The 22,508-nt window shown below is 37.3% G+C and overlaps 1 protein-coding gene across 1 annotated transcript; it reads right to left on the bottom strand.

Moving 5' to 3' along the window:
- Positions 1 to 822: 822 nt before the first annotated feature.
- On the bottom strand, positions 823 to 17,334 carry tmtc4 (transmembrane O-mannosyltransferase targeting cadherins 4). The gene is made up of 18 exons (XM_008433368.2): positions 16,888 to 17,334; positions 16,555 to 16,756; positions 16,321 to 16,436; positions 13,371 to 13,587; positions 9,681 to 9,768; positions 7,898 to 7,998; positions 7,627 to 7,719; positions 7,294 to 7,455; positions 5,980 to 6,182; positions 5,616 to 5,790; positions 4,832 to 4,963; positions 4,626 to 4,705; positions 4,442 to 4,549; positions 4,197 to 4,338; positions 3,540 to 3,654; positions 1,444 to 1,556; positions 1,247 to 1,316; positions 823 to 1,090 (listed from the first exon to the last, which is right to left on the bottom strand). Exons 2-18 carry the CDS (start codon positions 16,714 to 16,716, stop codon positions 942 to 944), a joined length of 2,226 nt encoding a protein of 741 aa, XP_008431590.1. The 5' UTR covers positions 16,717 to 16,756; positions 16,888 to 17,334; the 3' UTR covers positions 823 to 941.
- Positions 17,335 to 22,508: the final 5,174 nt, after the last annotated feature.

Genomic DNA, 22,508 nt, shown 5'->3' with positions numbered 1-22,508 from the left:
CTTTTGGATTATGTCTATTATAAGCATAAACAAAGTTTGTGTAGATTAAATTTAAGAAAATAACTTTGCTTACGCTATAAAGTGCAGAAACCTGAGCACTTTATACTTATATGCCCACTGTATGGTTTTAAGAAAAAAGTTACTGATGATAGGTTTCAGGAAACTGTTTTCAAGCCAAGTGTACACTTTTACATTATGATTAAACATTTTTTTTGCAAAATAACTCAAGTTTAGTCAGACTGGATGGATGATAGCAGCAGCAGTTTTCAAATCTTGCCACAGGTTAACTATTTTATTAAAGTTTTGTCATGTGACAAAATATAAAAAAAAAAAAAAGAAAAAAAAAAGGTACAAAGTTACACAAGACACTACGCATCACCAAATAGTTAATGAAAATCCGCTGTCACACTCAAGTTTTCTGCAGGTGCATGCGAGTGCTCCCAGGCCAAACTATTGTAACTTTGAGTTGGGAAACATTTGAGACTTCTGAAAAGCGCCCAACTTAAATAAATCTACACCAGATTTCCTGGACCTACATGTGCGTGGTGCTCTGTCCAGCTGACACAACACAGGGTCAGAGATGAAAAGAGGACGGGGTTCACCGTGGATCAGGTCCACATGGTGTTCAAACGAAGCTTCAAAACGGGAGAAGTATCCCAACTGCCCTGATCAATACACCCCCATGAAATCCAATTAGGTACCTGACGCTTAGGTCGCATACATGAAAGAGTTTGTAATAGTTAAACTACAAAACACATTTTGCAACATTTATTTTCCCTTTCCCCCCTTTGCCTTTTAAGGAATAAAAACTGGAGCCTGGCACACAGATTGTGGTCTTTATTTCAAAAATGTTCAAAGGAAGAACAAGTGAGATAAAATAATACAAAATGAAACAGTGGGACATGTATTTTATAGCAGGCAGGGGTCCCTGTTGGGTTCCCTCAGGGCGTGCTGTGTTTAAGCTGGTCCAGTTTGCGTCGCAGCATGTTGTAGTTGTCTCTGGTCCCAGGAGCCTCGGGGTCCAACTTTAGAGACAACTCGTAGTGTTTCTTTGCCAGTTCCAGCTTCCCCCAGCGGTGATACAACACAGCTGAGGACAAACACAAGACCGGGATGCAGCGGTTGTGATTTAACTGATTAGAAGCCTTCAAAACATGTAGCCTACTCAATGTTGCTTCTGCTAGAGTTAATATTTTTAGTGTTTGATTTCTCTGAGCTCGCAAAATCAAAACTGCTGTGGCTTTACCTAAGTTGCCATGGCAACTAGCAGCATTTGGTTTGATCCGAAGGGCGTGGAGAAAGAAGCTCTCTGACTCCTAAAAGAAGTTTAAGCAAAAGAGAAAAGAAGATCCTTTTTTACTCGTAACAAAAAAATATCACACCTGGATGAGATTGAAATAAAATCAAAGTCTTTACAATCATCCATTTTTTTTTTTGACTCACCTTGTATTTCTGTAATTTCCCCAAGACGTTGGCCAGTGAAAACATGATGGTGTGGTCATTGGGGAGGAGCTTCAGAGCCTCTCGGCCAATCAGCTCTGCCTGGCCCAGGTTACCTTGAACAGAAACAATGTTCAGAAAAATCAAAGAAGCATCATGAGAGACACCAAGGATCGTAAAAACAATGCAAGAACCAGGCTAAGGAAACAATAAAGACGGAGCAAGAGAGTTACAAATGTAAAATAAAAAAAAAAAAAAACTTTCACATTTTGTCACATAACTGCGGCTTTATTGCATTTGTTTGAATTTTATGTGATGGACCAACAAAAAGTAGTGTGTGTTTGTGAGGTTGAAGGTACAAAAGATGCAAAATTTTCAATTTAATTTTTACAAATAACCATACGCGGGGAAAAAAAACAGACTCAAATTCAGGGGAGGATTTGGGGCAAGACTTGTGTTCATAAATGCTCTCCATCCAATCTGACTGATCTTTCATAACAGTGCAAAAAAAGGGACAAAAATTTTTGTTTTAAAAATGGCAGTTTTACCCAAAAGACTTGCAGCTGCATGATAACTGGAGACCTTGTGATGGAGGTAATATTTGTAAAAAAAAATGTTACACCGAAAAAAATCAGTTGCAATATCTTTTCGTCTTTGCCCTCATCCTCATCTATACTTCCTCCACTCTGTGACCTTCAGCATCACCTTTTGGTGATGTCATACAGGTTCTGTGTGAGTATCTGTTGCTATGAGACTCTATCCAACTGGGATAATAATACGAAAACAATAACACTTGGAACACATTAGCCAACAATTATAGCATTCTAAACACTTCTTTGTGATATGCTATTGGAATGACAATATATTGGTGCAGCTGTAATATGAAGTCCTCGTCAGAAAAAGATGGTTCTACAAAGTATTGAGTCTAGAAAGATAAATTCAAGTTTTTTTGTAGAAACTTCTGAAAATTATAAATCATTTTCCTTCTACTTCTCAATTATACACAACTTTCTTCTGGCATAGAGCATAAAATCCCAATAAAACACATTGCAATGGTTGTAACATGACAAATTTAAAAAACAAAAAAACAAGGTATGAATTCTTATGCAAGGCAAAAAAAAAAAAGCAACACGAAGACACAAAGACCCTCTCTGATTTATTGGTAAACACTATCTAAAGCTCCCCCCCACCCCCGTCACACATGGAGGAGTGGTTTAGTCTCCTAATTACAGCTGAACGCAAGGCCCACTGAGTTATTGATCTGTGTCACAGATCTGTCTGATGTCTGGCCAGAAATGGAGAAAGAAGAGGCAGACAAGAGAAACAGAGGGCAAAACAATGGTAGTCATCTCCTGACTCACGGCCTGTGCCCTTCACACACGCAGCCTGCCAACATCTGATCAAGTGCGCGCCTTTTGTTTGTGTTATCTGTATCAAAAGAAAAAAAGGTGAATGCCAAACAATCTCTCCTCCATTTCGAAACGACCCCTAATGTTTTGCTTTTTGTCTTGTTTTATGGTTTACTGCCGGATTTGGGGAGACGGGCAGAATTATTTGTGTGAGATTTCGGGGAGCAAACTGCGGCAAGGGGAAACTCTGAGGGGGGCGCTGTTCTGGCTGTGCTCGCCCTCTTTTGATCAGGAGACACGCTGGGCCCTGATTGGACGGTTCCACTGCCCTCCTGGGAGACTCCGCCCTCGCGGGAGCAGCTTCTGACAAAACGGCTCGAGCGTTTGGAAATCAGAGCATTCTCCACACGGCAGGGAAGAGTGCCTCCAAAACTCACAACACAAAAGCTTTAATACATAAATTTCAAGCATTGGTGGTTCCTGCTCTTCCGGTCTAATCTTGTTGGCCATTTAGATTTCCTGCATTTCTGAAAACAACAAGGGTGCGTGTGCATGTGTGTGTTTGGCAGTTAATGCGGTAACAATACTGCAATCAAAACACACAGTTTTAATATAGTAAACTAAATCACAATTAGGTTGTTTTTTTTTGTTTCAACAGCAACAGCATAAAAAGAAAAGGCAAGTAAAAATGTTTTTTAGTGTTTATTGGGGTAGAAATAAAAGTTATATTTGAATGTGTGTATTTTTTACCAGTATTGTCCAGCAGAATAACCATGTTGTTCCAAGCCAGACTGTGGTCAGGTTTAAGCATAGTTGCATTCCTCCAGGCATTCAGGGCATCCACATGTCGGTTCTGGTCAGCATACTATCACAACATTAAAGAAAGTCCATGATAAACTGTTTGAGATTTGGAAAAGGTTTACAAATATAGAGCAAATATATTTTCTGCAGTTGGTTTTTATGATCCGTACTATGCCTTGCAGAAGTAATCACACCGTTTGAAGTTTTTCACGGTTTGAGACGTCACAACGCAAACTTCAATGCATTTAGTTGAGATTTTATGAGACCAATCAGCACTATTGAGTATATTCTGTTTTTTTTTTTTTTTTAAGTGGAAGGAAGAACAAGAGATTATTTACCACTAAGGGGACAGTTGGTTCAACTGGATGTTATTTAGGGGTACCAAAGTAAAGGGGGTTGAATACAAATGCATCCCACATGTTACAGATTTTTATATGTTAAACGTTTCTAAAATTTCAGTCTGATTTCATCACATGAAATCCTAATAAAATCCCTGTAACTCAGCAGCATGTGAAAAATTCAAGGGGTGTGAATACTTTTGTGAAGTAATGTAACTTGATTTAGTTTATCCGTTTCAATGAAGCAGCTGAAGTGAGGAAACCTCACCAGACGACCCAGGTTATAGTAGCAGTCTGGGTATTTTCTCCGGTAGCGCAGGGCGTTCCAGTAGCTCTCCTCTGCCGCCTCAAACTTCCTGAGGCTGTTCTGAACTATGCCGAGGTTCATCCACGCAGCAGCAAAATCAGGTCTAGACAAATTTGGAGAAAACAATTACTGAGCTTGAGAAAAGGATAACGGTTTAGGTGATTTGAGATCATTAATTTTTTGTTTTGTCTTTTAGAACAACATACTGAACAGCAACAGCTTTAGACAAGAGCTGCTCTGCCTCACTAAGTTCATTCTGCTCCTTCAGGATGTTTCCGAGGTTGTTCATTGCATGGACGTAGTTCGGATGTAGTCTGAAGGCCAAACACAGGTCAGTTTCTTGTTTGTTTTAAAGCTCTTTAAATTATATTTACTTATGAAGAAGCCTACCTGACAGCCTCCCTGTAATACTTCACAGCAGCAGTAGTGTTTCCTCTATCAGCCAGGTTTTTACCAACATTATAATGTACCTGAGGAGAAGGTCAGCAAACAAACACGGTTTGCTCTGACTGAGCACAGAATACTTTTGAAAGGCAGTAGATTCTGCCAGAAAAAGTAAGGAAAATAAATAAATATATATATATATATATATATACTTTGGCATTGAGTGGACAGACAGACAGGGCACTGGAGAAGAGGCTTTGTTCTGACCGCCACTGGTGACTACGGAGGGCACAGCGGACTACATACATACATAACAGAGCGAGCAGCATGACGCACGTCAGTTTCTGGAAAAGGAAAACACAGGGAGATATTTAACAGAGGACCAGAGTATTCGGCTTAAACTTTTTATAGCAATAATATCTGTAAAATACAGTGCTGCAGCATTTAATGGCACGTCTGGTAAAATGTGCAAAAAAAGGTCTTATAGGGAGTTCAAAACTTTTTGCCGTAGGATTATTTCACAATGAAAATCGTTGAGATATTGTTAAAAGCAATCATTTCTCAACATGGGATCTCTTACTGTATTGAATAAGTTCATTGAAAGAAGTACAAGCTTTTTTTAAAAAAAATCTTTTGTTATGAAATTACTGCAGTAAAAGCAATTACCTAAAGGCCTATTGTACATTCTTACCAGGGGTGCCAATAAATGTGCCTGGCACTGTATATTTAGCATTTACAGGTAATATTTTAGTAATTTCTCATATTTTTTTTCTCCATCAATACGTTACTGAACAAAAATAAAAAATAAAAAAAAATAATAAAAAAGTAAATAAAGCCAGAATTCAATTAAATACATAAAGTCCAGGACATTGTGACCTGGTCAAAGCAAAAAAAATATATAAAAAGGCGGTGAAACGGGAAATCCAACCTTTTAACTGTTAGGTTTTGTTACTCTTTAACTTTATTTAATAGGTGGGGGGGTGATTAACACAACACCTTGTATTTGATCCACCGGTAGCAGCATTGTCCGAGGGAGTAGGCCAAGAGTAAGCAGTATCCGGCTGAAGACAGGTAGAGCACCCTCTCAGCAACAACAAAGCCAACTCTAAAGAAAATGTTGCACGCAGGCAGGAAAGGGACGACTAGCAGCACCAGGCCCAAGGTCAGCGTCCTGTGAGAGAAGAGAGGATAAACTCAATCAATGTCACACTGTATGGAAATGGGAGCTGAAATTACCAACTATGTGGGATTGTTTTTTTTTGTTTTTTTTTACTAATAGATGTGCAGTGTAAGACAAAAATATATATAACATATACTTTCCTCCATCTACAGAAAGCACTAGTGGGCTCTGCCGGCTTACCTCCTCCTCTGGCTGTCCGGAGAGCATAAGGCTTGGCTTACCAAGCCTATCAGGACACACCAGAGCAGCAGCAGCCACATCACCCTCCAATCAGTGGCCGACTTAATGAGAGGCACACAGCCCATGGACCAATCAAAACACAGCCACCAGGGACACAGCAGCAGCCAGGCATTAAGAGAGTAGTAGTAATTATAGTTCACAATCTGCCAATCAAAAACGAAAGAACGAGGAGGGGACAAAATGAGAAAGAGCACAGAAAGGAAGAAAAAGGGGAATATCTTCACATTTAACAGTACAGTAAATGTGTTTTATTTAAGGGCATCAGAGTAATGGTGGTGGAATACAAATGCACAAAACTAAAGGTTTTTAAATGAACCTTTGCAAATAAAAAAAAGGTTTTTAAATGATGGAAAAATACAGTGAATCATTTCCTTTTCACTTCACAATTTTACCATTCAGCAGTGTATTGGTATCTCTGACGGGGAAAAAGTTTTAGTGGTATGATTACTTTTGCAAAGCATTTCATGTTGTACAAATCAACATTTTTAAACATTTCTTAATAATCAATTAGAAAACCTGCTAGTATAAGCAGCATTACATGTCTTGTACTGCCATCAGCTTAAAGTTGGTTTTTATTCAGCCAGCTGACAACGTTTGAAGAAAATCTACAATTACATTATTTAAAGATGGCAGAACATTGGATGATGTTATAATTGTACTTTAAAACATAAACAATGAGAAGAGAAAAAAAAGCTAAGCTGTGTTTTTCTGTATTTTCTGGACACTTTTGACATTCAGGAGAAAACATGCACCGTTTCAGACCGGTTAAACTCAAATGGTTAACGTTTAGGTTCTCAAAGTGCAACATTTGTCATTTTTTCCCTTCTCTATAAGACTGTAGCAGCTTACTTAGATCAAATATGAAAAAAAAGGAAGCAAGCAATTAAAAAAAGTTTTTCATTTTCTCTTGTTGCCTTATTAATTTAGGAAATTTGTGAAGCTTGACATCAACAAGCCTTTGGGTTTTCTAAGATGTAATCAATCTGTATTTGTTCATATTTAGGTTTTAGAAACTTGAGATAAAAAATATTCTCCATACTTATCCTGATTGTATACGTTTTAAGTATTTTACCAAACAAATCATAGAAATAAATATATAAAACAAACATGTTATTTAAAAAGATGAAAACATACTACCGTAATTTCCTGACTATTAGCAGACACTTTATTCCCCACATACTGCGGTTAAAGCAATAAATTGGGTCCAACTATAAATAATGATTTATTGTTTAATCTTTTAAAAAGCTTACTTACTCTAATAAATATATTTTCTTCAAAAGAGGCCGGGTTGTCTACTTCTGTGAATGCTGGCGGTCCTGTGCCCATGATCCTCCAGCGTGCATAGAGCATGGAGAGGCCGCCAAGGCTCATGAGGCCCAATCGTTTCAGCAAACCTGTCCGAAGAATCTCGCTTAGCTGTGAGAACATTACAAACCGTTACTAAGGATTTCAAGCGACGAGTCATCAGGATTATATATCCTCTGATCAATTCAGCTTTACAGGATGTAATATACGAGATGTGACATTAATTATATAGAGAAAGCATAAATTATTACACAAAATATGAAGAATAAATGTTTAACTTACCTCAGGAGAATTCTTCCTGAAGAGAAGCCTGTGGCCAAGTTCATAGACATTAACGTTACAGATCAGTAGAACATCAAAGGCTGCGTTCACACCCTGAGGGGAAGATGCATCCACACAGGTTATGCACAGCAGTGATCTTTTAGTTATTACATGTAAAGTTTAGGATGGTACAAAGAGCAACCAAGTGTGACACAATTACAATAAAGTTTCTCTTATATTGCTAGGACAGACTGAACTGATAATAATATAAAAAAAAGTAAGATTTTCATACCAAGACAGTGATGCCTTGTTCTTTACAAAGCATTGCCGCAGCACACAATGCAAGACTGACCACAACCCACTGGACAGAAAACCTGGCATCTCCGTCATTCCCTGAGGACATGAAGATCACATCGGTTATAGACAGGATTCCTACTCACTATTCAGACATTTCCACATTTATAGATTTTTTTTCTCTCACAATTTCTATAACATTTTAGGTACAAAACATTTACATTGAAAACACTTTAACAGAGTCGTCAGGTTTTGTTTTGAGTGTGTGCTTCACTAACCAGGAAATAAGATGTGAGTTTTTTCTGACTCAGGTTCATAAAGGGGCTTTCTGTCATCTGGACTTCAGTTCAGTTGAAGTATATAATGCTGAGACCTTTCAAATCAGGACAGAATTTTTTTTTATCTTTGATGCCTTTATACTGTTTATAAATATTTAAATCAATGTTTCAGTGCTTTGCTTGGCATCTGAACCACAGAACATCAGTTTAAAGAACTTCAGAGAAAGTTTAGAACCCTGATAACCAATGAAATGGACATTGTTGTAATATTGAACAAGCATATTTCTGATATGTAAAATATATTTCTAACAGTGTGTGTTTGTGACTGACAAATACATCATATTCATTATATTCACCATATAGTAACAGCCAAAGTAATTGTTTTATACACACACTACACAAAGTAGTCCAGGATGGGTTTGTCCCTTATTAAGGGAGATTACCAGGAAACACCCCGATGCCCAAACCACCTTCACTGACTCCTTCTAATGAAGAAGAGCAATGGCGCCTGCAGATGGAGCTTAAAAAGTTTCTTAGACCGAGTCTGACCATCCTAAGAAGGAAACTAATTTTGGCTACTTGTATCCATTATGTCATTATTTTGGTCATGATCAATATCTCCTGGCCAAAGATGTTGATCAGAACACAGATGGACCGCTAAATAAAATGTGCTGATTGCTTCAGCTCCTTCTTCACCACAACAGACTGGAGCAGTGCCATCACACCTGCTGATGTGTCCAATCAATTCCCACTTCCTCCCACCATCACTAGTAAACAAGACATTTAAATGCCTAAAAGTCCTTTAGGCAGAGACATTGAAATGTGACAGTGACTGTGACAGTGAAAGGGTGGACCCTTTTCTAGTTGAGAACCATGTTGCCATGTACACTCCTGCATTCATTTCTACTTTAATCATATGAAGCCTGCAAAAACCATATGTTGAACAATAGCCTTACACCGTGATGTTCTACAAACATCACAACAGGTATGGCGTCTCAGGGTGTTCAACAACATTTCTGCAACAAACATAGTGTGTGCAATGAGATCCCAATAGTTCAAAATTGCTCTCACTTGATCAGAATATATATGATTCTAGTATTTCATTGGCTTGTCCAAATGTTCATTTTAATAGGGCTAGTCGAAATTTGTTTACTCAGAAAAATGTTGACATTTTGACAATTATTTTACTCGCCGTATTTTTAGTTTCTCAGCCAGAAACCAAAATATCGTTATCTAAAATGTCAAAGTCAAGTTTTGATGTGGCAAATTAAAGGGGAAAAAAAATGTCCCAGCAAATTGCATTTTCCACTTCCTGTTTTCCATATTTACCTTGACTTGGAAAATAAGAAAACATATTCTGTGCACTATGAAACTATACAAGATATTGGGAAAGAAGTTTTTGAAAAAACATAATGATGCCTATTGAGCTTTCACAAAGACAAATGCAATATATGCCCATTTTACTGTATAATCAAGAACAAATACTTGTACTGGATTCCTTACCTTTGTTAAAAGCTTTGCAGTATGTGAGGAAAGACAGCTGAAAGAATAGAGCGCATAAAAGGTCCGCTCGACCCACGACGCCTGCCACCTTCAAGAAACAAGAGAGACACCCCAGAGAGACATGCAGCATGTTTAAAATGTTCCCCCAAATAAAATTGTTTTTATTCAATAAATATTATTAGTAAATACTTTTAACAATGCTTGTGCTAGATTCCAAGCCAAGTTAAAAGTGAACATATCTTAACAAAAAATACGAGGGACTCATTACCAGCATGCTTACTGTTGGTGTGTGTATTGTGTACAGTGTGTGGGTACAGTATGGCTGGCATCCTAGGGTTGTATGCTTTGATTTCTACAGCAGGCATAAGCCCGCAGTCTGCCTTCCTCCCACCAACCCCCCCCAGGTTTTACCCAGTTCTTGCTCTGCATGATTAAAGAGAATGCTGAGGGGGGGGGGGGACTGCTGCCTTCCAGCCAAGTTTTACTGCAAAAACCACAGAAGCTGGCAGGTCAATAAGAACCCCAGCATAGATCACACTACTGCACACACCTTGGCCCTGCGTTACCCAGCTGAGACAGAGCTTTTGTTCTAGGCATAGAGACAATGGATGTTTAGAGCTGACACCTCTGGACTTCTTTTTCAAGTTGCCATGCAGCCATGAGGGAATAACGACTGTTTAGAAGTTTATTTGTTGCCCCAAAACATGAGCAGATCTGGAGTGCAATAGGCTGTACAACTTTATAAAGGAGGCTGGTCAAGCTAAAGTTAAAAGGAAAAACACAAACTAAAAAAAAAAAGTAATATATCTAGACATTAGACCGACAAGTAATGTCGGTGTAAATGCAAGATAAATCAGACTATCATTGCAACAAATTCATATTCAAAAATTTCCATGACAAATAACGACTAAAAGCATTTTTGGCCAAACAGATTCACCCACATTTTAGTGCAGCTGGCAAAGGTTCATTTAAATTTTGGCAAAATATATTCTATAAATTCCACTCACTTTCTGTATTAGTTCCTTATAAAATCTCCAAGGTTACAGTTCAGATGGTTGCATAGACTTTATCATGTTGCTGAGAGATGCAGACACCACAAGTTAGCAAATTGTACATAGCCTGTGTCTCTGTCTCTACCTTTCATGTTTTTTAAACTCTGCCTGCATTGTTGCTCTTGCCAGGATCATTTTTGCCCTTCCACCATTTCACATTTTTGAAGTTTGGTTGTTGAACGGCATTTTTTCCCGGTACGAAACGGTGCCCTCATAACAAACGTAACAAACTTGTGCCAATTCATAATTCCTATTGGCGTTTTACTGCTTCTCCTGTCCCAATTTTGCCATCTTTGCTTGTACTGACTTACCGAAACAAGACTGCACAGCTGCCTTCAAATGGTATTGAAGTACACATCAACCAAACATGACATAAAAAAAACGAGAATACTTCCAAAGTGAAACATTGCCAAAATTTTAACAGGAAAAGTAATGATTGCTTTACGATCATTCAAGATTTGGATTAAGAACCAAAGATGTTATGACAAATTTGATTAATTTCAAAACCCTGCATAACATTATGTGCATTGTTTTCCTTGGAAAAGAGATTCTTAATCTAAATAGTAACTTCCTGGTTAAATAATAGGTCAACTTAAATAAAATCAAACAGGGTTTTAGCTTTTTCCACCACTGAAGTTATAATCTTCCTTTATTATTAAAACTCAAAGAAACAGGAATAAGCTCTGAATCCAATTTAATGAGTCGTCTAAAAAAAAAACTGCATTTCCACCCGGGTTTGTTTTGGTCTAGTTTGCAGCTGCTCACAGTGGTTTCCTAAGTTATTATGAAACCAAAAAGTCATATTTCAAAATCTCAGTACTCCTGATCAAGGATGTCGTCTTTAATCTATGACTAAAATTCATCACTATTTTATTAATATTGGAAAATGCTATAAAATAACTTGCCTATAAGCAATTTCTCCTGGAAAAGTTTTGAGGTAAATATTACTGTGCAAAAGTCAACAGTTATTTTCTTTATCATTTTTCCTCTCATCAGGGAGCAAAATGTCCAGTGATGCTGATCCATATTTCTTCAGGCTTTTTGAAAGGATTTTAATATTAAATTAGCACATTTTCATCCGTTTCCAGTGTGTTCTTATTTTATATTAACCTGCTAACCTCTGATCTGTGAAGCATTCAGTCTTAAAAGAGATTCAAAGATCAAAGTGAGGAMCCTGTGCAATGTCTACACATGATAGATAACTAACAGACACTGAACTGGATCTTCAGACATGTTGTAACAAGCAGATGTGAATGTGTGAACAAAAACAGGCATGTTTTAAGTATAATACAATAAAGCTTTTTACACTGGAACTTAATGATCCTGAACCCTTCATCTTCTCTGGGCAGTTCGTCATCTGTGTTTCTACAGAAGAGCAAGGTTTCATGCTATTTATGTAAATTGCACTCACCGACACCTACAGGGCTGTTCCCTTTCAAAACTGCCTGCAGAAATGTTGCTCACTGCTGTCTGTGCAAAGGTGCAACAGTAACAGGTTATAAATATAAATCACCAATTCAGAAAAGAGGAGCTTTGTTTAGGATGGCAACCTGGAACTTTACAGCCAAAGGTTGTTTATTTTATGTTGGTTACACTCTGAAACAAGATTAAATGTCTGCAAACTCCAAAAAAAAAAATAATAATAATAATTCAGATTAACAATTTCTGTTCAAAACCCTGAAATACTATTTTTACATAAGAATTTGATGTAGAGCAGGCCAAATCTGACACCTATGATTTGGAGCAAAGAAACAGGTGAAACCTTTGTGTGATTTTTAATTGACGTAGGAACAAAATTAAAAGATGAAACACAACAAACCATTCAGTAACATAATTCCTCTAAGAGACATAGTACTTGATACAAGAGAAAGTGTCTAAACTTCTATTAGATTATCATACTTTGGGGCTGTGCTGTGTTACGTTGAGGACATATTAAGTGTGTAGTTATTTACAGGACAAATGGATGAAATTATTTCTAGTCATTAGAGGAATTAAGCTTCCAAAGGGGAGCATTAGGTTTTCTATTAAATGCTACGAATAGGGAAGTGGTGTCAGTTTTATTTGTCTTTTGGTCTTATTCTTCATTCCACAATCTACATCTGCCAAACCATGCCCTATATCTTCTTCTAATAGGTGTAAACCCATTTGATTATTTGTCATATCCCAGTCATATTATTGGAGGCAACTGTGAGCAATGTGGTCGAACCAGTAAAATCTAAAATTAAAATCTCAGTCCTTTCATTCAATAAACCAAAACAGTGAAAATTTATTTTAAAAACAAGTGGTATAGAGAAAGTTACTTGCGTAAAAATTCTATAAAAATTTGTCATAGAGGGTTTAACAGAGTTACAGAGTTGAAAACACTCTGGGTTAAACTGCTCCCTGTGCTGTTCTAGTGTGAAATGTTTGCAATAAATTTGGTGTGCTTTGAAGAACAACCTAAAAATTAGGGTAACTTCAGATCTCCACAAATATTCACTACTCTGTTTCTAAAGAATCAATTTTCTCTTTATTCAATGCAAGCGGAAATTAGGCCGATTGATTTGAAAGCGTTTGCACTTCCACTAACGGAGTCAAAATTCACTTCCACTGATTTTTCTACTGATTGCTAATCCTAAAGTCGCTGAATTCTACTTACACTTTCTGTATGAACTGGGTGTGCAGCAAAGAAGATGGCAGCAAGTAGAGAGGTCTTTGGAGCATGGTTCACTGTCCAACCCTTCTCATCATAGTCCAGTCCACCAATCAGTATAGCAAACACGTCAATCATAAGGACAGATATGACAGCATGGAGGATGATGTTTAGTACATGGAAGCCAACAGGGTGCAGGCCTCCTGCTATGAGGTAGTTTAACCTGCAACAGCAAAACAAGAAGAAACTGCTGCTAAATGTTTATTAGTGACAGAGATGGTAAAATCAAGCAAATGTTCATTAGTGGGGTTAAACACAGTGCTACAAGTAATGTGACAAGATATTGTGGTTGGAACGTGGTGAAACACAATGTTTTATTTGGTATGTAACAGTATAGTCATTTATCATTAATAGCAACCAACAACTGAACTGTTTTGGCAAACAAGCTAAAGTTGTAGGACCGAACCAAAGCCCTTCATACTAGACATTTGAAAAATGTGTGCAGAAAAAGGTCCAGATAATTAAGGGAGCATGTACAGTGGCATGAAAAGCCGTTTGCCTCCTTCCCAATTTACTGTTTTTTGCCTGTTTATTACATGTGTTGGAGTGGCCTAGTCAAAGTCCTGACCTGAATTCTATTGAGATGCTGTGACATGACCTTAAGGAATCAGTTCTTGCTCAAAAACCCTCCAATGTGGCTGAATTAAAATAACTCTGTAAAGAAGAGTGGGCCGACGTTTCTCCACATCGCTGAAAAAGACTCAGTTACATGTTTTTAGAAACGGCTGATTGCAGTTGTGGCTCAACCACTTAACAGATTTATGGAGCAATGACTTTTTCAAACATACACAGGGCCATGTATGTTCATTAATAATAAACACTTTAATTTAAAAATAGCAAAATTAAAGTGTTTACTTGTGTTGTCTTTAACTTGATTTAAATTGGTTTCATGTTCTCAAACACTCAAGTGTGACAAATATAAGAAGAAACATAAAATTAGGAAGGGGACAAACAATTTTTCACATCACTGCGTGTTCACCCTTTCGGCTATGTATCTTAGGTGTATATATATGTTTTTCTATTACATAACAATTAAATGCTGCTTTATGTTAGTCTTTCGCATAAAATGCCACAAAAACACATTAAAGGTTATGGTTGTCATGTAACAATATGCCAAAAAAAGTTTAAAGTACATAAACATTTTAATACACCTCTCTGTACAGAAAATTATGACGTAATGCACAACCTTGTTTTCCGTTTCCACAGTTTCTTTTTGTTCATAAATAACTATAAGTCAGGGCATTGTTGTAAATCAACAATTCTTACATTTGTCCTCACTCACACAGCTCACTTAACCCAGATGAACTCCTGGTTTAACAATCTTTCAGACAGCTTTTTGAAAATGAATCATCATTTCACTCTTGGAGGTCTTTATGCCATAGATTAAAAATTAGCTGTATGACAGTACTGAAACTAACTTCAGCCATTTGCTTGGACTTTTAAAGGTAATATCTTTTTTTATTACAGAAGCACTTCTGTCCTCAGTCTAACCAAATCTCACATTAGTATTTTGGTATGCAGCTTTTTATGTGCAAAACATTTATTGCACAGTGCTTGGAGCCACCATGAACAGGTGTGGATTGACTTCTGCTTTGTATTTACTATTATTTTTTTTACGACGCAACATAAAAAATTCCTATCATTTCAAGGCAGCTGTCTTTGCTTTCATCTGCCTCTCTCCAAAGAGAATAAGCATTTTTTCAGAGATGTGTCTGCAAACCTAATTTATACCAAAGGAAGCTGTAATGAATTGTAGATTAAAATTGACTGTAAAAAAATCGTCACTTTTTCACAATTTCTGTTCCTAATAATATTGACTTTTATCATGCTAGCACCATGTAAACCTTTAAGAGTGATGAATTATTAATGAACCCGTTAAAATTGCAGAAATAATTCAGTGAAGTACAGAAAATTAGTAGCATTACTACAAAATCCTGAATGTTTTGATGAACTCATACCCCAATCTCAGGTATTTTGAAGAATTTACCAGCTTATATTTTTATGATTGTCACTATTTAGGATTATTGTTCCTATCAACCCTGACCAAAATCATCCCAACAGAATGAGGATGCCACCATCATGTTTCACAGTGGGAATGGTGTGTTCAGGGTGATGTGCTAAACTCTGAGGTCATCATGGAAAAGCTAACTCAGTTACACGTAAATGACTAATCAAGTGTTTTTCAAAGAAAAATGATTCCACTGCATTTTATTTTGGGGGATTATACTAAAAGAGGCTGAACACATATGCACACTACAGTTTTCAATATCCGTTTTTAAAATAAATAAATATAAGGATATTTATTTAACAATTTGAAAATCATGCATCCTGTATATCCTTCTGCTTCACATTAATTTGCTTCGTTGTGTTAGTCTCTTGCATAAAATCCCAATAAAATACTGAAGTTTGTGGTTCTAAAGTGAAAGTGTTCCAATAACTATGAATACTTTTACAACGCATGGGTACATTAATTATCATTGTGTAACCTACTAGTTGCACCCACACAATAAAGGCTGGGTTTTTTTAAGGTTACATTGATTTGTCAAAAGTCAATGCTTGAGATAAAGTAGAACATTGACATCTGAATGATTTGAGATTAAAGACAAACATTAAGAATGTCTTTCTTTGTGCTGCAAAGATAAATTGCAGCACAATTTATCCCTCTTCCATTTGTGACAGGTTGGTACGTCAAGCTTGTTTCTATTACCATTTGGATTATGCAAGATGTTATATCAGCTTAGTTTGTCCTAACTGCAACATTCCTCTTATTGTTAATAGGAACTAAATAATGACATTTTGTTAAATTATTAATAAACCAGCAAATACTTTAAGAATTCAAGGGCACAAGTGCATAAAGAAGAAGAAGAAGAAAAACAAAAGAAACACCGTCCATTACCTGAATGTAAGGACAGTAAGCGGTCGGTAGGATTTGTGACTTGAGTTGCTACTCAGGTTGCTTCCCCAGAAATCATTTCTCCAGATGTTGCTCAGGGGGGTTGCTGGTTTCAGGTCCTACAATGCAAAAATTTAAATAATATAAAAAAGGACATTCATGTCACACAGTAGCAAAATTGGCATTCCAAAAGTAGCATCATGTTAAACATGAGTAGCAAAAAGAGGGAAAACTAACCTTGTTGTTGACAATTGCTTCAGAGTCATCAAATACAAATTCTCCGTCATAACTGTTGATGAAGCACAGAAGCGCCACCACGGCGACGGTGACCTTGGCTTGGACTGGACCAAGCTTTGGCAGCGGGATGTAGTGATCCCAGTAAAGTTCGGTCTGTGCCATAATTCATGGGCTCTTTGTTCGTTCTATCACCATCATCTCCCTGAGACCAAGAAGATAGGTGCAAGCAGAGTCACAGGAGCTATGACAAGTCACCTGCTATGAATGCACTTCAAATGCTCATAACTGACTYACAAAGTAAACTCAGCCTTTAAACGTATTATGCATTCATACCTTGTCTTTGCAGAGACAGGCTCTGACAGGTCACCGTGTTTTGTTTCACCCTCATGTTAGCTTCACTGCCAGCAAGATGACTGATGAACGTCCCCCTGCAGCTTCCTCCACAGCGGTAGTTGTGCAAAACCAGTTCACTGCAATTGTCTTAATTACGCTATCCAGGCTTCTTCGGGGTCTAAGGTCAAGGAGACCTTAACACCTGCAAGCTAGTAATGCTAAATTTTAGCACGTCTAGTTAGCAGGTGCTACTCCCGTTACAACATGTCGGTAAACGTGCAGCATATGCAGACACAACTAGTTGAGAATTGCTCGATGGTTACTAAGACAAAAATGGGGATAACTAGTCATAAGAAATATTCCGGGAGAGGTTCAGCTGGAGAGCTCACAGCTGTAAACAAATACACACGTTCAAGATCCAAAACTTCCTCTTCAGAGTAGATGTCACGTGCTCAATTTCAGCCAATTATTTGCCGCGARTGAGGCACGTGGGACGACGTCGCCAGCAGAAGAGCAAATAAACGTGCTTGTTTGATTTAAATTAACGAATAATATATTTTTATTTTTATTTTTTTAAGGTAATGTTTTTGAAAAGTACTGACGAGAATATTATAGACCCACTGGATACGAAACACTCCAAAATTAGTAGAAATAAATAAGTAAATATTTTTGAGACAATTATACACAGAGTAATGTCTTACGGATGTATTTGTGCTAATTCTGAAGATTTTTCACTTACAAGAAACGATAACACAACACTTAAGATTACAATATTACAACAGAGTWATCCCCCAACAAACGTTTTTAATACAGCAATGTGTACTGAAGAAGTATGTTTACTTAAAAGTTATTCTGACTAGAAGGCGATGTCATGTTCATAATAGATGAGATAGCTCAAACAAGTCAGACGGTGACCTGCTTCTTTGGTCAAACAGACARCCAGCAAGTATTTCCAGATCACACATAGCGTCACTTTTGTTCTTTGGTTCACCACTGCTCTTTTCTGTTCACAGAAAATTACTGGAACAAACTTGTATAAGCCAAAAGTAAATCTGTTCAAACTTAACCAGCTCACTTGTTTTAGGTTGATGACTCTTACACAGGCATATAAGTGAAGTTACCAAACTACAAAAGTCTAATTTCCTCCAGAATGTTGGATCAAGGAGTTGTCAGTGATATGCCAAAATGTTGAGGACATTTGCATGATTCATTTTCTTAAAAATTTGGTAGCATGGTCTGATCTATTCTTTAACAAGAAGAAGATTTTCTCCCAAAGTTCCACAAAATCCACAAAGTTGCTTAAGCATCAAACATGACAATTAAAATATGAGAAGCATTGTACTCTTATTAATGGAATCTAGTGGAAGTTCAGAAGCTTGGAATAAACATATGCGATAAACAAGCATGTTCACATAAAAGCGTGAAACAATATTCTTAGTTCCAACTATGCAGTTAATCATGAAATTATTAATATTAATCATGAAATAATCAAATTTAAAATGCTTGGATTTTTCACAAAAATATAATAAAATCTAGAGCGTTTCTAAAAATCATTCCATTTTCAATTCTGAGTTGATTTGTGTCCACTCAATTCACATTTGTGATCCAAAATCACACACAAAAAATAGCTTGATTTTAAATATTTTTTGGATACTGTTTTCTTGGCAAGAAACTGCTTATGTTGTTCTTCAAATGAAACATCCTTGATAAATCTTGAAGATAATCAACAAATGAGTTCTTAGGAGGAAATAATTAGTAGGCATAATGCATTAGAATTTTTTCCTTGATTGATGTTCGAAAAGCATGAATCTTTTTTTTAATCTTTAATATCACTAATCTGTTGCCGTTCATAAATTTTGGACAACATAAAAAAAAAAAAAAAAAAAAATGAAAGGAGTAATGTCTCTGAGAGTTAGAGGTGTTGAGGCTGCAGAGAAGCCATGGCAGGCTGTGGGATTTTGTGCTCCATTTCACCTGTCATTGCTTAGGGAAGATAAGGAATCTCCCTAATGGTCAGAGCCAGGGGCCTGGAGGGGGAAAAGATGGTCTGGGGCACATTCTCAGACCTTTAAAATGGGTCTCAAGGATGGTTAGAGAAMAAGACACTTATTCAAGACGAAAGCACACATAATTAAAGCTACGCTTCATAACATCACTCTTGGGATCTAATCAGACATTTTTTATGAGTGCTACCAGTTCGGTCTTGCTTCGAGGATACATTAATATCACTGGAGAAAACCAAGGTTTACATCAACTTCTCTTGTGCCTTTGCATGTTAGCATTTCACTCGATGAGAAAAKGTTTTCAAACGCGTATTCTTTTTGAGTATCCAGGCASAGAGACATGTTGGCCAAAGCATTTAGCAACCCCAAAATTGCCTAATTACCGACACATGCAAAATGCATGAAGTATGGATTTCATCTCCTGACTCCCAACCCACGTCAGTCAGCTGGAATTCATTTTATTAGCATCACTTCCAGAGGAATGGCGAGGGCGGGTCAGAGGGCATAATGAGGACCGGGGGGGGGGGCGTCCCGTACCTCCAATGGAACCTCAAGTTGTCCAAATGCAGGGAGACAGGGCTGCCAGTGGAGACCAGTGTCACAGAGGGTCGACTGTTTTTTGATAACGCTGAAGGTGACAGACATCGATTGTGTGCAGTCTGACACGGAATCACAGGAGAGGGGAAAGGTCAGGTTCAAATGGCGTGAAACTGAATAAAATGGCGACTCATCACRCAAACATTCTGGGATAAACGATACAGCCTGCATGTGTTTTTCATCATTAGCTGTTAGTTACAGTTGCTGCAGTTTTTGTGATTTTTTTTTCTTTTCTGAGATGACAATGGATAACACCCACGAGAAAGTCTGCAAAGTGTTTTTTCCTATTGATGCAACTTACATCTAAGCTCGGACACTGCAAAAGTGTTCATAACCCTTGATATATTCCACATTTTTGCCATGTTACCATCACAAACTTATCTATTTCATTTATTATTCTCAAGATAGCTCAACAAAGGCCCTGCTCTCCAAAGTGCTTCAGAAAAACGTTACTATTTTTGTGAAGTCAGCGAAGGTGAAACAGGCGTCTTTAGCAAACGTGAGTGAAGCTTAATTGACTTTCAACCAGGTACTGAATAATCATCTGTCTGAAACTTCTTTAAAAGAGACAATTTACCTAACTTGATAAAGCTGTATGCCTGACCTTTGCTGATCAGACATTTCTTAACATCACAAGCTCCAAACTTATCCTTAAAGACACTACTGATCTGATGAAACTGAAATGCTTGTGTTTTTTTTTTTTTTAAACGCTCTCCTCAAAGGTACCGATTCTAAATTCTCACACAACTGAGTCGAGCCTCCAGGACCTATCGTTGGAAATGAAATGCTTCATCACAGGCCTTTGTTTTTAAATGGTCTTCTAAAGCTCTGCCTGCCAACCCGCATTTAAAAATGGCCACTTTTGCTTGCCATTTATCAACTACGTAAGCCACATGAAAGCATGTGAACATTTGTAAATAAGCAAARGAGTTTTGGAACTCAATTTTTGTAGATGTCACTTTTTTATGCTGTACAAAATGCTAATTGTGTATTGATTWTGTTTAGTTTCATACACACGTCTTTCTTCAGACTGACGTGGAAAAGTGCAAGACRCACTCTGAAGTTTCATGAAAGTATTTTGTGACAAGCCCATTGAATGAGTAGGAAAAACATCTTCTAATCAAATGTTGGTGATACTTTATGAGTTTCGCTAAATTTGTTAAGCACCAGAGAAACAAACAATAAAGATACACGTGCTGAATTGTTTTACTGATAGAGGTCATTAACAATTTAAATAGAATCAAACGAGTAACAATTTTGTGAATCGGACAGGATAAAATAATTCACCTGAACCACAAATCAAGAGAAGTGTTTCTTTGTCCCTGGAGGATTTTCAGTAAATATTTATTATTTCMAACTATTTTTGACAATTTCAGGTTATTTCAGTTGTCACTGTGGGCTTTTTGTTCACTAAMTGAGGGATACCAACAATTCTGTTCGTGTCTGTATGTAGACTGCGGTATAATTTGAGTTTTTACTGTCAATATATAACGGGGAATCATTCATTTGGGTGCACAGTTAATGAGAAAGCAGCTGGACTCTGACAGATGTAGTCGATGGACTAGCAAAGAGATTTTCTTCTCACATGCAACATGAACRCAGAATCCTCCCACCGACTGTAAGTGCAAATACTTACACCAAACATACTTTTTATTTATTTATTTTTTTGTAGTAGAGAAACATCCATTCAGTCAAGTCCATCGACAGTGAACCGTCTACACTTTAATTAGCGGTGAAAGCTAACGGTAATCTGCTCCTTGTCAGATTGTTGTGACCTGCATGAGAAGAATTCTTYTCGCAAAGTAGGTGGGAGAGAATAACTTGCATTAATGAGGGGAATCACAGCAGGCAGGAGCAAAGAAACTATCACTTAGAAAGCCACGGTGGTGGATAAAATACATTGTCCACAGAAAAGAAGCAAAGAGATGACACATTATAATAATGATGTATAAGTGCAGAGTAAGCATTTTGTGGTACACTGTGAAAGGGCTCTGTTAAAAAAAAAAAAAATGAAAACATATGTGACAGAATCGTTTCTGGTGAAAAGTTACTGGGTTCATTATTGGAGTTCCTGTGTGTCAGAAGAAATATTTTTATGTCGTGCGTCAAAATAAATGTATTATTTCTCCTCCTTCTATTTCAAGCTTGCCAAAATGAAATATTCCTTTCTTAAGGATAAATGTCACATTGAAAAATCTATATGTAATTTTAATTCTTTCCTAGTAAGATCCCAGTGTTTGTGTTACTGAAATCAGGTTTTTTTTTCCCCTTCAGTCCTGATAGTTCTGGCAAAGGTCTGATTTACATATTATTCAGTCTTAACTTAAGTACCTGAGCATGAAGATATCTATTGCTTTCTCATGCAGCTCTGCTTATTACGGAGCTGAAATCTGTGTCTTTTTGGATGCTTTGTTCTCCACGTGAAGCTAAAGTGCAACCGGGGAAACCGKTGGTCTGCTACCATGAGAGCTTTCCCATCAAGAAGGAAACCTATAGGATTCTGACATTGCTCACCCTAGACATCATCAAACGACTGCTTGGAGAGGCATCTATTTATAATTAGATTTGAGCCGACRATAACCGAGCGTGGATTTTCTTGAGCATTCACTGGGTTTTTTGCTTTAAATGTCCCATGTTGCTGATCTGCAGGTTTCAATGACGTGACAAAAGTATTCACGTTCTGCCAAAATGATCGGTATTTTATATGACATACCAACACGAAGCAAGGAATAATATTGAAGTGGGAAGAAAGGATCATGGTTCAGCTGTTGAGTGGTTGTATTTGGCCTGGCTGAGTCAACCACCTTTTGCAGCCCTCACCGCTAACAGTTTGGGGTCTCTACTGGATTTGCAAATCAAGAGATCAGTTTTTTTTATTTATTTTTTTACCCTTTCTGCTTTGTAAGAGCACAAGATCATTCAGAATGTATGAGGAGTATTTGCGGACATAGAAGGAGATGAAACTCTGCCCCAGACTCAAGTCTTTTTCAGCTTCTAGTAAGGTATTTTTCAGAATAGTCC

This window comes from Poecilia reticulata, linkage group LG2 (assembly GCF_000633615.1).
Source record: "Poecilia reticulata strain Guanapo linkage group LG2, Guppy_female_1.0+MT, whole genome shotgun sequence".
NCBI lineage: Eukaryota > Metazoa > Chordata > Actinopteri > Cyprinodontiformes > Poeciliidae > Poecilia > Poecilia reticulata.
The sequence above is the reverse complement of the archived record's forward strand: the minus strand, read 5'-3'. Positions and strand labels throughout refer to the sequence as shown.